Source organism: Drosophila santomea, chromosome X, assembly GCF_016746245.2.
Source record: "Drosophila santomea strain STO CAGO 1482 chromosome X, Prin_Dsan_1.1, whole genome shotgun sequence".
Lineage (NCBI taxonomy): Eukaryota > Metazoa > Arthropoda > Insecta > Diptera > Drosophilidae > Drosophila > Drosophila santomea.
Genome location: NC_053021.2, coordinates 13,059,306 through 13,075,745, shown reverse-complemented (window position 1 = coordinate 13,075,745; position 16,440 = coordinate 13,059,306). Strand labels below are relative to the sequence as shown.

The 16,440-nt window shown below is 43.6% G+C and overlaps 3 protein-coding genes across 3 annotated transcripts; 2 read left to right on the top strand and 1 right to left on the bottom strand.

Moving 5' to 3' along the window:
• The first annotated feature begins 3,244 nt into the window (after positions 1 to 3,244).
• On the top strand, positions 3,245 to 7,165 carry LOC120455278 (run domain Beclin-1-interacting and cysteine-rich domain-containing protein). Its single transcript, XM_039641301.2, has 4 exons — positions 3,245 to 3,652; positions 4,115 to 5,988; positions 6,058 to 6,211; positions 6,271 to 7,165. The coding sequence occupies exons 1-4, from the start codon at positions 3,374 to 3,376 to the stop codon at positions 6,463 to 6,465; spliced, it is 2,502 nt and encodes an 833-aa protein (XP_039497235.1). The 5' UTR covers positions 3,245 to 3,373; the 3' UTR covers positions 6,466 to 7,165.
• A 534-nt stretch (positions 7,166 to 7,699) lies between these two features.
• Positions 7,700 to 14,852, top strand: LOC120455280 (carbonic anhydrase 2). Its single transcript, XM_039641303.2, has 5 exons — positions 7,700 to 7,981; positions 12,926 to 13,277; positions 13,421 to 13,931; positions 13,991 to 14,127; positions 14,200 to 14,852. Exons 3-5 carry the CDS (start codon positions 13,457 to 13,459, stop codon positions 14,338 to 14,340), a joined length of 753 nt encoding a protein of 250 aa, XP_039497237.1. The 5' UTR covers positions 7,700 to 7,981; positions 12,926 to 13,277; positions 13,421 to 13,456; the 3' UTR covers positions 14,341 to 14,852.
• Positions 14,787 to 16,229, bottom strand: LOC120455279 (palmitoyl-protein thioesterase 1). The gene is made up of 4 exons (XM_039641302.1): positions 15,647 to 16,229; positions 15,296 to 15,445; positions 15,114 to 15,240; positions 14,787 to 15,049 (listed from the first exon to the last, which is right to left on the bottom strand). The coding sequence occupies exons 1-4, from the start codon at positions 16,192 to 16,194 to the stop codon at positions 14,927 to 14,929; spliced, it is 948 nt and encodes a 315-aa protein (XP_039497236.1). The 5' UTR covers positions 16,195 to 16,229; the 3' UTR covers positions 14,787 to 14,926.
• Positions 16,230 to 16,440: the final 211 nt, after the last annotated feature.

Below are 16,440 nucleotides of genomic sequence, written 5' to 3'. Positions count from 1 at the left end.
CTGCACAGAAACTGAGAAACTCAGAAACTCGACGTTTCCAGATCATCGCTTTCAATTTGTATCAAATATGTTCAAAGGACTTCGACTTTGACGGTTCCTCGATTTTTGCATCTCTTCAGCATTTTATTTTTTCCGCCTTTGTTTGGCCCTCTATTTACATTCGCTGTCGAACTGAACTCAAGGGAAGTGAAGTGGAGAAGAAAAGGACTCGGCACTCACGTATTTATGTATTTGATGATTGCCCTCTCATATCCCAATTTTCCTTATCTTTTTCATTCTTTTCCGCTTTCCCCTCTGCGAGATTTGCGCGATTGGCGAGGCTCGCTAAATTGCATTCTGAACGCCCGAGCTGCGTTAAGTCAGAAGTCGATCAAGTGTGGATGCGTCGCGCAGATGTATCTGCAATCTGCATCTAAATATGTATCTGAATTCGCCTGAAACCTATGCAACTATGCGACAGTGCGTTTCGCCACTGCATGGCATATTGTATATCCTCTATATTTATGTTTATTTTCAAAAATTTAGATTATTAGTTAGGTTCTGTGTATTTAAGGACAACAACTGAAAACTCACTTCCAAATTGAACCCTGAAGATTGCTTTATATTTGCGAAACGCACTTCATTTGAAGTTTTGCGGCTTATACATGAAGCAAGCAAAGAGATGGAAAAAAATATGAGAGAAAATTCGTTTTGCAGCTTCGTTTCATTGCCATTTGTTTGGCATTTTTCTGATTTCTTGTTTTCCTATTTACCCATTGTGTTTTTCCCGAAAAACATTCAAGTGGAAATCCTTTATTGAGTGCGATATTTCAGCTCCTATGCCCATTTCCATTGCCATTTCCATTTCCATTCCCGTTTCCATTCCCATTGCAATTTGTAGCCACCAGTAGCAGTCAGTACTCGAAATGCTATTTTTGTTTGTTGCATTTTGCATGCAAAATTTGTTTTCAGTTCCATGCCATTGTTCAACGTCCATTGTCAATTTCCACACTATGCACTATGCAGTAGTTGCGAAAACGAGAGAGGTTTCTTTTCGGCTTCAGTTTCCACTCGTCTCTGCCGCCTTTGTTTTGCTTCCTTTCAATTGCTTCTGGCCGGAGCAATTTGCATGGCCCTATGCATATCCCTGCACCTATTTCTATCCCAATTTCTATCCCTATTTCTATCCCTATTTCTTTACCTATTTCTATCCCTATTCCTAACCCACATCCCTGGCCATCCATCTGCATCGTTATGTTGCGGCCTCTGCCCATTGAGCATCATTATCGCCAAATCATCACCTTCATCATCCTGGTCGTGGTCCGTGGTCAGGACAAAATGCTTGCGGACGAAGGATAATGAGTGTCCTTCGAGTCGGCAATTTGTCTGGGCGCAAAACGAAGAATTATGGCTGCCAAATATTGGCCACTTAAAGTCCAAATATTTTAGCAAAATTAATCCAAAATGGATTCCCATTACCAATATAAAATATATTACTGAAAATCTATTGGGAAATGGAATGTGTGCAATAAATTGAACACCTTGGTTATTTTAGAGCAGCAGATGAAACTAAATTGATTAAAAGCATGCATGCAAAGCATGCGTCTTCTTAATTATGCTCTACTGTATTAAATGAAAATCAACAATATATACGCTAAATGTTTGTTTTCCATGCTGCTTATATGTATATAAATAGTTTTATAAACACCACTAAATTGGGTTACAGACACTATCGCAACGATTTGCCCTGCAGAAACGCACACACAAAATTCAATTAATCCTGTCCTCGTTGGCGAGTGTAAAACCCCCGAGAAGATCCTTCCTGTTCTTAGTGAATTAATCCCCGAAATTGCTTAAAAACTTTTGTAAGCTAATAAGCAAATTTGCTGCATACATTCGGGGGCCACACTGGAAAACCCGAATGGTAGATTTTCCGGGGGTTTTTCGGGTGAATCCAAATAATTACAGAAAGATGCAGGAATAAATGATTCCGGCTCAAGGGATTTTAATTGCTGAAAAGGAGAGCTTATCTGGAAAAGTGTTGGGCAAAACTGATTGCAAGATTGTGTGGAGATGTCTAGACAATTGAGAAAAAAGGATTTGCACAAAAATGTGGAAGGTGTGTACAATAATACCACTTTATTAAGCTGCCATACTCAAAAATCAATTAAATAGAAAAAATAGAGATTTTTTTGATTTAATATATTAATAATAACCTATGCCAAACAATGTAGATTTAAAAAATCCTTTTTTTTTTGGTAAAGTGCTGTAGCTCTAAAATATTTAGCAGTCAGAACCAATAAAATATTACCAAAAAACGGCCATTATCTATAAGTGCATTATTTACATGGCAACGAGGGCACAAAAGTAAAAACAAGAGAGCAAAAAAAAGGCAAATGAAGTGCGTTTATTTTATGGCCAGCAAATCAATCAACTTTATTAATTACAAGTAATTAAAGTTTAATTAAGAGCCCAGTACAATGCTTCTTCTTGCTTTTGTTTCAAGGTTGCATGTGTGTGCGTGATGTGCGCGTGTATGTGTGTACGAGTGTGCTTTTGTGTGAAAAATAAATGCAAATATTTATTTGGCAAAAGTCACAATGTGTGGAACGGATGCGGTGGGCGGAGCTGGAAACAAAATGGTGGCAAAAGTAGTGCGATATTGTTGCTGCTGCTGTTGCTGCTGCTGCTGCAATTTTGTTTGTCTGTTTAATTAAAGCAATATGTGGCCTCCAGGAAAGGAATGTTGGGTTAATTGACTCATCACTTATACGACAAACGAAGCACAAACAAACAAACAAACAAACAAGCCAACGAACACACACACATAAAGCAGCAGTAAGAAGAATAAGAAGAAGAAGAGGAACGCTTCACAAAGCAGCGCAGTCGACGAAAAAGAAAGAAGATAAAACAGTTCAAAAACATTTAATGGGCGTGGCCAGCGTTTTGACATTTTGGAAATTTCCACACTGCGCAGCTCCATGGCGATTTGCACCAATCAGTGGTGTGGATCGTAAAGGGAAGACAACGCCCACACACTTAACGGTAATAGTGGGAACAGCAGGTGTTGTTAACAGAGCGCCATCTGGCGGCTGTTCAGTAGCACTGCCGAGAGTTATTAGCAGGTACAACAACCACCGCAGTCATGACACAAACCTAAAACCTCACAAACGATAACAGCATTTAAATCTATGTAATCGAAAAACTGCGACCACCTGCTATCGATTGGCAATAGAACTTGAACTAATCGATTAGTATCGAGTCAAACAATAACAATAAAAATCGCAATAAAAAACAATCAAAACAAGCTGAAGAGACTTGAATCAATTGTATCGCGCACCGCGAATATGCAACCGCTCCGCCCCCCTGCGCCCCTCTGACAGTGTGCACAGCCATGGCCACGCCCCCGCCACCGCCCACGTTCGCTGCAGACGCAACTGAAGGCGCGGTGGACGCAGCAGGCGAGGCACTGCATCATCACCATGACCATCCGCAGCAACAGCCGCAGCCGCAGCAGCAGCAGAAGCAGCAGCAACAACAACAGCAGCTGGCGAGGAGTTCCCTGCTCGCGGACTTGCGAAGATCTACGAATTTCTGGTTCCGTGCGGCCAAATCCACGGACGGACTGCAGTTGCTGGCCCAAAGCTGCACCAGAATTTTGCAGCATGGCCTGGTGAGTCGCGTTTCCCCGTGGAAGTCCCCAGAACATCACACACAAGTCGCCGATACCCTACACTTAGAGCGGGGCATGTTGATCCCATGATTCACCTTGTGCTGTGATTTATGTGGAGTTGGATTGGGCATACGCATATGTAAATATATTAGCAGATGGGATCGTAAAGCTGATCCCAAAAGTTTAAAGAACAAACCAGATTTATACAGAATAAAGTAAACTCTATATTAACAAATAATTATGAAGTAGTGGGATTCTAAAGTTCATGTAGCCCAATACCATGAGCAATCAAGTATGATGTAAACATCCACACATGTACATATGTATTCAAGTAAATTTCCCTGTAAATCCGTCCCACATAGAGAGGGTATCAGCTACTCGTGGCGCGCATGTCGTAGACTTTCCCCATTGTTTTGCAATCGAATTGTATTTATGCAACGCCTCACGCTCCATTCTTATCAGTTGCAGCCCGTGGAACTTCGCCGACTGGCGGACGACTTTGAGTTTCTGCTGGCCAGTGCGGGAATACAGCAACAGCAGACCAAACCGCCGCCTTATCGACCGGATTACGCTGCCAGAGACAGTGCGTCAGTGGCCGCCGGAGTGGAGGAGTTCCTCGGGGAGTGGACGACCCGCTGCCTGCATGCCCGTTGCCTTTCACAGTGCCTGCAAACGTTGGTCTCCGATCCGGAGCTGATGGAGCTCTACTATCCCAGTGAGGAGGCCTTTCTGCGACGATCCGGTGATGCCACCGCCTTGTTTGTTTGCCTTACGGCCGTCCAGCTGAACCAGAGCGGACTGCTGAGCCAGCTGGAGGTTAGGCATCAGCTGCGCCACCGACGCACTTGCTCACAGCCGAATTTCAGCATATCGCCCAAACTGCAAGCGGTGCCTGAGGAGAGACTACAGAAACGCAGCTTCCTGAGGCGACTGAAGAGCCTACCAAATCTCAGCCAGGAGCACGAGGAGCTGGACGATAGAGCAGCCTTCAGAAGGCGCTGTCAAACGTTCAGCAGCTCCAGGAGCCACAAGCTGAGGGAGGACCATTTGGATGCCCCATCAACCAGTTCCTGTTCGTCCCACGACAGTCCCAGACGCATCCAGATGATCAACTGTGATGACATCAAGATCTGGACCGACCAAACGCCCCAAGAAGTGCCACAGGAGGTGCACGAAAAGATGCAGCAGACACCCAAAGCGTCCACGTCAGTGGGCAGTTATCTGGGCAGCTTCTTTGGCTCGTCGCCCATCTATACCAGTTGGTTTCAGCGCGGCGTGGGCGAGGATCTGAATGCCTCCGGAGATGGCGGCATGTTGGACACCTTCCTGCCAGTGAACGGTCGAAAGCTGAAGAAGCAGCACACCCTTTTCGAGGGCGTCAGCATGCTGGATGAGGCGGCACCCAGCACAGCCAGCATCTCGTCGGCTCCCTGGGATATTCAAGGATCAGCCGGCGGCAGCACCACTTCCACAACAGCATCCAGTTCAGTGAGCATTACGCCAGGCAGCGATAAGATGGACCAGCAATCGCTGGCCTCCTTCCTGCAAATGTCCCGGCAAACGCACAACAATACGCAACTGGAGAAGGAGAACGCCCATTTCAGAATTTCGGAGGCCTGCATCACGGCCATAGAACACGTCAAGTGGAGCAGGAGACTGGCCAGACCAGCGGGTCAGACGAGCCATAATCTGTCGGAGCCGAATCTAATGCCCTATGCGGAGCAGATTTCCGGCGGCATGCAGAATCACAGCGCTGAGGCTGTGGGTCTCCAGCTGATATCCCGCTTCAGTGAGCAGCAGCTGCCCCGTTTGGGCCACCTTAAGTGGCTGGTTTCCGAGCAGGAGGCACCGCAGCAACTGCTGCCGCTGCCCATGCCAAAGCAGGATCATGAGCAGGCCAGTCTGACCAGGGGCACCTCCAGTTGGGCACCGCCTCGTCAGCAGATCATATTCACCGAACATCCCTCGGAGAACCGATCCAAGGTGCTGCAAAAGCAGAATAATCGCTGTGCCGGCTGTGGCATGCGGGTGGCCAAGCACCTGCAGCAGCACTTTCGCTACTGCACCTATCTGGGCAAATACCTGTGCACCGGCTGTCATCGCAACCAGATTTCTGCGATTCCCGCCAGGATCCTTCGCTCCTGGGACTTTCGCTGCTATCCAGTATGCTCCTTTGCATACCGTCTAATCGAGCAGATGTACGCCTTTCCGCTGTTCCATGTTCCGGATCTGAATAGCCAACTGTACAAGCACAAGGAACTGGCCAAGGCGAGAAAGAGGAGGCTGCAACTCCAGGCGGTCAAGGGATTCATAGCGAACTGTCGATTTGCAACGAGGTGAGTGGGGGGACCATAAATAATCAATGCGTTTAATTCAATTACTTCTTTTCTCGTCTCATTTTGCAGAGAACAGTCGTTCTTCAATGCCATTCCGGCGCACATCACCCAGGATCCGGATATGTGGTCCATGTGCGATTTCGTGGACGTGCAGAACACCAGCATGAATCGCTCCATCAAGGAGGTGATCGCTCTGAGCGAACAGCATGTCCAAAACTGTGTGGTTAGTGGTCAGAATTGGGATGGCTGAGAGCACCCACCATTCATTGTAATATTTTTCAGCTATGTACTGGTCGTGCCTTCGTTTGTGAGCATTGCAAGGGCGGTGAGCTCATCTATCCGTGGCAGCGAAAAGTCCAGCGCTGCGATCGGTGCGGCGCCTGTTTCCACAACGGCTGCTGGAAGGTCAGGAGTCGGTGTCGCAGCCCAGATGTCCCGTGTCCCAGGTGTTCGCGTCTTCAAAGTCGTGCCAGCTAACATCCAATCAAAGTAAATAAGCAACTCAGAAATCAAAGGACAGTACAGGAATTGGCGACGATATGTGAAAGCCACATTCGCCTTGGAAACTATGTATACAATATTCAAATTTTTGTTTTTGCGTTAAATCGATACGAATTTGTTAAAGTGACAGCGATCACGCCTGTTTCCTTTTTTTTTTTTGATTTGCCTATTTATTCAGAGTTAGTATCCTTAGACTCTCTTGTTTTTTTTTTTTAATCCATTTTCTTAGCATAAAAGCCTCTGATTGAAACACAAAGTTGCTTATTCGTGGAGTTATCGCTGAAATCATAAGAAATTTCCTTCTAAACAAAACTAAACCTATATTAGAACATTACTTATTTGCCTGGTAAAAGAGCAATGTTTATTTTAAAAAGTATTATTTATTGAAATGCCTGCTCATAGTCAAATAACAAACCCACTTTTGGATAACATATTATCAAATAATTATCAAAAATGTGTTATAAGAAAGGAAAAAAAGATATTTAACTTATAGTTTCCGAGGTCGAATAATGCGTTTCTCCCTAGTGATTTTATATATTTACATACAAACTACAATTGTTTATACAACTACTGTAAATAACCATTTAAATTACCAAAACTGTTATGAGAATCGTTTACCTCAAGCGAAAGATGTGAACCCATGTTGATTTTTTACATAAATAACAAATGATACGAATGTTTTGTGCATACTATATTTTTATTAAAAGGATGGCACAATAATGTGAGTCATGGAGGTTCGGGAAACCACCTGCTACTTTTATAAATACATAATAAACAAAATATTTAAAATATTGTCATTATTATAAAGCCTCAGGACTTTATTAATTATTTATCTTGTAAAATCAAAAAGTTGATAATTTAAACTTGTAAAAACCGTTGAAAACGTGGTTCCGTTCCGCAAAGAACCAGTTCTTTGGTATTTTGCCGAACGCGTTAGTGCTTTTTGGTTTCAGACGGGTACACGTCATTAATTTGCGAACTTCAATGTACTTTAACGAAATAATAGCAGTTGCGAAAACTTCAAGAACAAATTGCATATTCTTTTGAAAAAGCTCTAGGGCAAACAATGAGTTTGAATGCCAAACTGAATTTTAAATACCCAATATATCGCACACGAATTTCGAACTGCAACTAGTTCGTGACTTCTGCACCCATAAACCTCGGAATCGGAGCGAACGAACCGAAATTAACGCCAAGTGAACCACGGATTTATTTCATTAGTTACCAATCGCAATTCACGCTGCGCGCATTGAATTTTCATTCTGAAATTGAAAATAATTCGCTTTGAATTTCGCGTTTAGCGTTCGTACACGGTTTTTGTTCTTGTTTTTTGCGCAGTGCGTGTGTACATGTGTGTTGTGCTTGTGTGCGCGGCGGCAAATGCGAAATTAAGAGCATAAATAAATGCCGTCGATTGTTTGCTAATTAGGTATCGGCGAATATCGGAGAACCGAGCGGAGAACGGGCAAATAGGCGAAATTTAAATCAACAGGTAAATATTTCCAGCGAAATAGGAAGATGACACAAAAACTTCCGAAACTTCGCTCTTCTTCTACACTCCACACACACATGCGCAAATTAGGAGTGCTCGTGTGTGTGTGTTCGCTATTAAAAATGTCTGTCGCCGCCAACGGAAAAAAACAAACACTTAAAAGGAAACAACAACAACGCCGGCCGCTTGTCCCAAAAATCAAAAAAAAAAAAACCAAAAACGAAATGCAAATGAGTGAGCAGAGAAGAGAGCATTTAGAAGAGCACGTAGAGCGGCGAACGAGTGAGCGAGATAGCGGCTGTATTACACATATTGTCTTTCCTCTGTCGTTAATCATATTTTTACAACCCCTCTCCCTCCCACAAGCAATTATTTAATGTTCGAGTGAATTTCACACTCCTTTTTCCTCTCTCTCTCCCTCTCCCCCTCAACATCCATGTGAAGGTCAACTATGAGTGTGTGTGTGTGTGCGTGTGTGTGACCCTGCACTTGGAGCAAAAACAAAAATATTGTATATTATTGATTTGCTTCACTTTTTTCCGCTTCTCTTGCGGTTTCTTTTCCTGCTTTTCCATGCCATTGCAAAAAGACTAATCAGAAAAACAGCTGATGCGGTGGCTAAACTTGAAATACCCTGTAATTACAGGGTACATCGAATGAATGTTGCGTGACAAGCGTCAGTAGGAACGAAAATAGAAAACAGTAGAAAGCAACATAGCGCCATCTGTTGGGCATGCGTAGATGTAAACAATGAATGTTTATCGAAATGTAAGGGTATCCTTTAGATTCCTTGATACGTCTTGTCTAATCTCATTTTATGTGCACAAGAGTAATTAATTGAAAATGTAGAGTATACATTAAGAGAATTTGTACTATTTATGTTGTTGTGTTTACATATGATTCGACTGAGCTTGTCACCCAATTGCAAATTGATATTTGCTGCATACAAATAGAGCGTTACACATTTAATAAAACCAAGAGATACGCATATGTGTGTATTTAGATACAGGTACTACCCCTCCCGACGTAGTATTACCCCACCTCTGACTATCAGGTGCTTTGAGTCGTTAGGACACGTGTTATTTGGTCGATAGCTGGCTCTCCTGTTGCTCCTTCTGTCGCCTCGTCAACGTTGACTTGCCCATATGAAATGCCAGTTGGATGGCCAGTTGGATAACGCATTTGGATTTGATGGGTGGATGAGGTCATGTAAGGCTGCGAAAGTAGCTGTCTGCTGTCCGCTGTCCGCCAATGAAGGTAGCTCCCATTTGCCACTGGAACTCCTGTTCCGGTCTATGGAACTCTCAAAATGTATCGCATCTATCGCACCGCGCCTTGAATGAAAAGCTCTTCTCAATTAATACAACCTGCAGCGCTGTGGGAGTGTGGAAACTTACATATGTAAATGTATGTGTATATAAATAATTTCAAGGTTCATCTTTCATCAAACGTGCTACTGTATTTGCAGCATTTCGTCGAGTAGTTTGGTGTTTTGTTGACTTATTTGCTCGATGGGGCCATCGGTCAATGCAATTACTTAAGCACACTTATTTATTGCGGAGTATTTCGGTCCGACCGGCTTACTAAATGTACAATATACATATGTACATATGTACATGCCCATTTCACGGCCACTTGTGACCGCACAAATTCCGCTGTTTCCACACGCCCACCCCAGAGACTTGGATCCCATCCGATCCGATCCCATCCAATTCGATTCTATTCCATTCCATGCGATCCGATCCGGGTGAACAAGTCGCTCCTCTGGTGCGATAAGCTGCGATTGGATATCAACTAAGTGGTGGAACTGCTGACGTTTTCGGTTCGACATCATCTCGATAGCGGAAATTGACACAGCAAACAAATAATTATGCTCGAAATGTTGAAGTGCCAAAAACCAGCACAACCCATATGAGTAACTTCACTTATCGTTGAGCTTTGAACCCTCAAATGCCAGTAATGGTTATAAGATAAAAGGATAACGATTGAAATTGTATGACGAAAGATGGAATTTTTAATGGCATATGATAAAAACCGATGACAAAAGGTTTTATTTATTGTTCATTTACGACACAATTATCATTTATCAAGTTCAAACCTAACCTTTGCACGGAAATGGAACTAATTTGCAGTGCTTCAGATTCGTATAGGAAATCAAAAGTCATTTGATAGTGGCAACATGACTGATTGTCATGTTTCATTTTTTTTATCTGGGCGAAACCGCCTAACTCCGGCCACGCCCCTAATCCCGCGCCCAGATCGCAGCCCCTCCTCCAAGGCCACCTGTGACGCGTTGCAGGCACTTGAATCAATCCGCCACTTGAATTCGGCTCCGTTAATTTTCCACCCATCGAATCCCACCTTATCAATGTCCGAAAGTATGAAAAAAATAATAATCCACTCTCCACTCTATGCAAATTCTATCATAATGATAACTCAAATACCGACCGGCGGTCTATAAACACGATTTTCCCCTCTCTGTGTGTTTACCCACCATTAGTTGTGTAATTTTATGCAGATAGTAAAAGAGTTGAGCGAGATAACCGAACCGAAATGTATGTACATATACAGGGAAACGAGGCATTGCAAACCGATTTTGGCAGGTAATCGGTAATCTCGAGCTACGAACTATTTATAACCAGCACAATCGTAAAAAAGTTTAAATCAGAATCCAAAAAATAGAAGGTTTAGTTACGAGAAATTTGGGAAATAGGCACTGTATGAAATGTTTAGAAGATTCTGCACTTGGTGCGAACATTATTAGCAGGCACTGTGCGTCTGGAGTATCAAATAAATACAAGATAAATGGAAAATGGATGTCAGTGGAATACGAAAACATCATATATATCTTGGATAAGATAAGGGCCACAGCATCAGGTGCTCTTCTCATATGCGCCAGGCAGAAAGGCCAGTGGGAACTGGAAATAGCAAGTTGCTCCTTTTAGTTGCGTAGCTAAATAAGATATAAAATCAAGTAAAACTATACTAAACTAAAACTAAATGGATGGGAATATAGAAGCTGTATATATAAAATGAAGAAGCCCAATTAAACGCTTGTAAGTCTGTAGTTAATTAAGAAAATTGCAAGCTACGTCTAAATGCAAGATAAGATACAAAAGAAATTCTTTAATTGGAAACTGTTGATCGATCTCCGTGCAAGAGAAGCTATAGAGTTTCATATACTGGGCCATGTACTATACAATATCAGTGACGTCGGAAGCAAAGTGTAGAGTTTAATAATCAGATATCAGATAAGCTATCCGATCTATTTATAATGCCAGCACTGGCAGGTTGTTTGCAGGTGGTGAAAGGGCCAATGACCAGTGCAAATTCAATATTTGGCTGAGTCAATTCGTTCTGGAAGTCTCTGATGACCACCTCATGGATCCAATCCAATCCAATCGAATCGAATGGAGTCCAATCGAATCGAATCGAATCGAATTGAGGCCGCGGGCTCTTCTTGGTGCAGCCTTGGATCGGATCGGATTGGGAGTCGAGTCGAGTCGAGTCGGAGTTATCTGGAAATGCTTTCGTTGCGATCGCCGATCGTTTATTTGAGTCGCCCCATTATGTCTGTCGTAAATATGTAGCTGTAGCTCGTGTTGCTATCGCCCGGCGATAAGCTCCTCGCACGTCTGCCGATCGACTTCTTGACACTTGCACCTGTATGTCGCACATATATGTCGTATATGTCGTATATGTCACACATGTCGTATGTGGAGTGTGTGAAGTGTGTGGCGTGTGTGTGTGGCATGTCTAGAACTGGTGCTGCGAGTGTACTGGGTGCTGTATCTCTGAGTGCGTCGACTGGCGGATTATAAAGCTGCCAATTAAAATCATATTTCGCTTTATGATTGCCAAACATTTAACTCTAGTCGTCGCGTTAATCTGGCTTTAAGCTGTTGCCATAAATCGATAGGAAACTAATTTGGTATATGGCACACTCGTCTGTGCCTCGAGTCGTTTGGATGGTACATTAAAATCGAATAAACAGAGTGTATTTGAGTTGTTAAAGCCAAGAAATAACATGTATAATGTTATTTCGCACCTATTTCAATCCTCTTATCTTAATCACTTTTTAGCACCTGCCTTGAAAATACAATTTATTTACATGTACATATGACATCCTATAAACGAGAGAGCTCATCAAAAGACGTCTCTATCGACGTGGCGATTAATTGTTAGTTAATAGTTTAAAAAGTATTAAAGGCAACCATTTATTCCCCAACTTCCTTGATAAACCACTTTTACTTTTCGCAATAGGTATTTACACCTTTTATCGATTAGATTAATAGTCCCACAATCGGCCTTCGGTTTCTGTGCACATCCTTCACAGTCTGATGTCTTTAACACTCTTTTATGCGTCAATTGCAAGAATTTCCCTGCCAATCAATATTTAATTGCGTCAACGCTTCGCAGTCGAAAGCCCGCTTCGATTGTGCCCTATGGAAATGGCAAATAAAGTGAAAATCAATAGATGAAAATTACTTTATAACGAGGCAATTGGAAATTGTGCAAACAAGATGACAACTTCCACTGCCTTTAATATTTAAGCAGTGGCCAAAAGAGGCGGTGGTGCTCCGGCATTGAATGAAGACATTTATCCGTCCTTCAATTACACCAATGGCTAATCAAAGACGGTTGGGCGGTGGGAAGTGCATTGGCGGCGGTATCAATTTTCCTGGGGGCGACTCCCCAGCACGCGAATCGAAACGCTAAACATTTAATTGATTCCGTGGCCGTGAATGGCCCACTCCTGTTTCACACTGGCTACAGGAAATTACCGCTTTTAGACACTTGACATTGCTGGATATATCTGGCTTATAGATGGCACAGATAATGTAGTTGAAGTTTTCTTTAAAAAAAATTACCCAAAAAAACGGAAGATGCTCAAGAATTACTTAGACTCTCGAACTAATAACTCGATTTCTCTACCTCTTACAGGTGCATTTCCAAGTGGGTTTAAGCAATCCGTGGATCTGAAGAGGAGGAGCAGGCGTCGGTCGTTGGAGGCGCCGGCATAGAGAACTTTTCCGAGACGCGAGCGCCCAGCGGAGCAGTCGCCACCACGACGTCGACATCGCCAACGCCACCGCGAGCCGCGCTGCTGTCACCAGCCGAGCATTTGGACGCCAGCGCCGACGATCGCGGGCGTGTGTACAAGCTCCGGAAGAAGAAATACCTGAACGCAGCGCACATCACATAGGTCGTCGTCGGAGGAGGAGTAGCCAGTGCGGATTGGGTGCTAGGAATCGGTGCTAGGAGCTAGGATTAGGAGTTCAAAACTGGAAAAAAGGTGCATAGACGGGAGGCAATGGCTAAGGCAATTGCAATATGATCTCGGCTTTTCTTTTATAAGTTGTTAATTAACTTCTCTTTGATCATCTCAATTATCAAATATTTGAATACATTCTAATCTCGGACTTCTTTTGTTTTTAGCATAATTTAATTCGAGGAGGAATCTGGGAGAGAGCAATGCCCGTACAATCCCCAATTGAGATCAGCAACCGTGCCATCGAGCACATCGACGATGTGGATCCACTGGAGTACCATGGCCACTGGGAGCCGGTGGGCGTGGCCCGGGTACAGAACACAGGCACCTCAGCAATGGTCACTTTCAGCAAGCGAAAGCAGCAACCATACATAATCGGAGGTGCCCTGGAACAGGACATGTACGTGTTCGAGCAGCTGCACTTTCACTGGTCGGACTGCGATGAATCCGGCTGCGAGCATACGCTGGAGGGCATGAAGTACTCAATGGAGGCCCATGCCGTCCACTACAACTCAAAGTACAAGGATTTCGCGGAGGCCAAGAACAAGCCCGATGGCCTGGCCGTCGTCGCTTTCTTCATACAGGCCTGCGGCGAAAAGGACTGTCCCGAGTTCAAGAAGATCACCGAGGGCATCCGCATCGTTCAGAAGATCCACACAAGTGCATCGCTGGATTCCGGTACGTGTGAAGTTTGGCTTTCAAAATGACTATTATAATAACATACTCTGCTTTTTTAGATTGCCTATCGTGGATTGGACTGCAGGAGCTGAGCAAACATTATTACACGTACAAGGGCTCGCTGACAACGGCGCCGTACTTTGAAAGTGTCACCTGGATCATTTACCGCACCCCCATCTACGTGTCGCGCGGCCAGGTGCGTGTTTCTCACCAAGATGATCCCCGAAATTTTAAACATTAAATTGAATACGCCTTTATTGATTTGCAGGTTCAGGTATTTCGCAATTTGCAATCGTGTCCCAAAGATGAGTCCAAAAAGATAGTCAACAATTATCGCGAGATCCAGCGTCCGCACAAGGATCCGGAAATCTTCTTTGCCCGCAACACCAATCCAAAGTCCAAGTTATGATGTGCTTGCCATATGACTTGGGGAGTACTCTCTCGATAATCCACAATTCCCGCTGACTTTCTGCTGACTTTCCTTTCCCATCCTTCCGCGCAATTTCCTCCGCCCAATCGCCTGTGAAAGTGTCTCCTATCTAAACTATTGCTATATGTAAACTTTTATCTGTCTATGATTGTCTGTAAGCTGCTTTTGTTATTTGCCTCATGTACATAGCGTTATATACCTAACAAGCATACATATACATATATATACGGAGTATTTACGATACGGTTACGTGTATGGAATCATTTTAGTCGGAACACGCGGTTGCCTTGCATTGAATATTTCAGAGAAATATCGGGCACAACTACTTAAGACATCTACAAGAGACGTAATCCTAACGTTTAAGTTATTTAGATAAACAGTGAAAACGAGTTGAAATATGAAAACAAGAACAGCAAACCAACACATTTTGTATGTCAAAACTGAATTTATTAAACATCTAATTAAACATGTATAAAAGTATCGAAAAGTCATTATATTATGTGTTTAACTTGGATCTTTGCTTAAAGCTATATTTTGTCACAATTTGTTCTTGTTGGGTGCCATCTCACTTTTCGAGTAAAAGAGGAACTATGTTTTGGATAAACCAGGCTTTGGATATGGCCAAGTGATCACCTTCGACGCCGAGAAAGACAAGTTTTCCTTGTCGATGCATCTTGTTCAATCCCAACTATAAAAACAAAATTGTACATATAATATTAGGACGTTAAGTGATAGATAGACTATGTACGTACATCCTCATAGACTTTGCTTTCAGTAAAGGGCTGGATGACTTTGTTCTGCCCGCTGGTGTAGTATTGAAACCACTGGGATTCCTTCGGCTGCACAATCGTGTCGTTCAGGAACTGCACCATCACAAATCTGCAATGCAATGGATAATACATCTCAAAATGAATTTTATGACTATATTACTTACTTCTTCAGCTTGCGTAGGTTCTCAATGTAGAACTCGTTGATGATGAGCTCATTGTTGATGTCCGCCAGAAATGTGCTGCCCAGGCGGTATTTGTTCTCCATGATCGGATCGTGCCAGTATGTGGCCTGAACCAACTTGCTCTGTACTTCACTGGGCGTATGCAAGAAAAGAGAGAACGTACTCGGATAAGAAAGAGATGGCGATATGGTGGTGTTGGGTCAATAAGCATGTGAATCCCAAGAATTTAGCAGTAACATAAACAACTCTTGAAGTTTGGTGAAAAAACCTTTAAAAACGAAAATTTACTGCCGTATGCTAAATCAAGCCATCAATGGTATAAAGGAGACTCACGGTGTGTAGGCGGCATCGTCCAGCAGCCTGGTTATGTAGTCACAGGAGCGTATGGTCAGGGTGGGGCACATGGGCAGCCCGAAGATGCCCTGGTGCTGCCCGCCGAGGGTGATGAGGGTTCTCATCGGCGGACTCGGACATCGTTGGGCCACCGCGCGCAGGAACTGGCCGCCCTGCGAGAATCCGATGGCGTTGTATCCCTTGGCCAGGCGCTCATCCAGCTGCAGTTGTTGGCAAACGTACTCCACCTGCTCGTTGGGATGTATGAAGAAGCCGCTCTCCCAGTCCAGCACAACATTGCCGCCGATCTCCAGGGATCGCACATAGCCGCCCTTTGTCTGCTCCACAATCAGGCTCATAATGGAACCCAGGCTGAAGGGCACGCAGCAGGTGTCGCCCATTCCGTGCCAGAGAACGACCGGCAGGACGTCTGCATTGGTTCCTCCTTTCGTCGGCTTCCACCAGATGTAGCCAAGGACGAGGGCCAGGATCAAAAATAGCCAATATAAAAGACATACTATACGACTAGAAGGAAACAAACAAATCATGGTTGAAGTGTTATCTTTACTAATCAAATAAATAAATCAACTCAATAGTTATCGATAACATGCTGGAGTCGAAGCCGCTGCGCAAAACAATTGGGGTATTCCATATACTGTACCTGTTTTGTGTCTAGAATTATTTGTACCTGAAGGAAACATGGCACTGCTTAGTGCAACACAAAATGAAAAATACAAAGTAGTACAACTATTTTTCCTTCCAAGTCTACAAATTGGACATCTATTTGACAATTA

Excerpts from the sequence above, each read along its gene's own strand:
- LOC120455278 (XM_039641301.2), top strand. The coding sequence starts at position 3,374 with ATGGCCACGCCCCCGCCACCGCCCACGTTCGCTGCAGACGCAACTGAA. Across the intron at positions 3,653-4,114 it reads GAATTTTGCAGCATGGCCTG|TTGCAGCCCGTGGAACTTCG; the intron begins GTGAGTCGCGTT and ends CATTCTTATCAG. Across the intron at positions 5,989-6,057 it reads AACTGTCGATTTGCAACGAG|AGAACAGTCGTTCTTCAATG; the intron begins GTGAGTGGGGGG and ends CTCATTTTGCAG.
- LOC120455280 (XM_039641303.2), top strand. The coding sequence starts at position 13,457 with ATGCCCGTACAATCCCCAATTGAGATCAGCAACCGTGCCATCGAGCAC. Across the intron at positions 13,932-13,990 it reads AAGTGCATCGCTGGATTCCG|ATTGCCTATCGTGGATTGGA; the intron begins GTACGTGTGAAG and ends CTGCTTTTTTAG. Across the intron at positions 14,128-14,199 it reads TCTACGTGTCGCGCGGCCAG|GTTCAGGTATTTCGCAATTT; the intron begins GTGCGTGTTTCT and ends ATTGATTTGCAG.
- LOC120455279 (XM_039641302.1), bottom strand. The coding sequence starts at position 16,194 with ATGATTTGTTTGTTTCCTTCTAGTCGTATAGTATGTCTTTTATATTGG. Across the intron at positions 15,446-15,646 it reads GACGATGCCGCCTACACACC|TGAAGTACAGAGCAAGTTGG; the intron begins GTGAGTCTCCTT and ends GCATACGCCCAG. Across the intron at positions 15,241-15,295 it reads AACCTACGCAAGCTGAAGAA|ATTTGTGATGGTGCAGTTCC; the intron begins GTAAGTAATATA and ends ATTGCATTGCAG.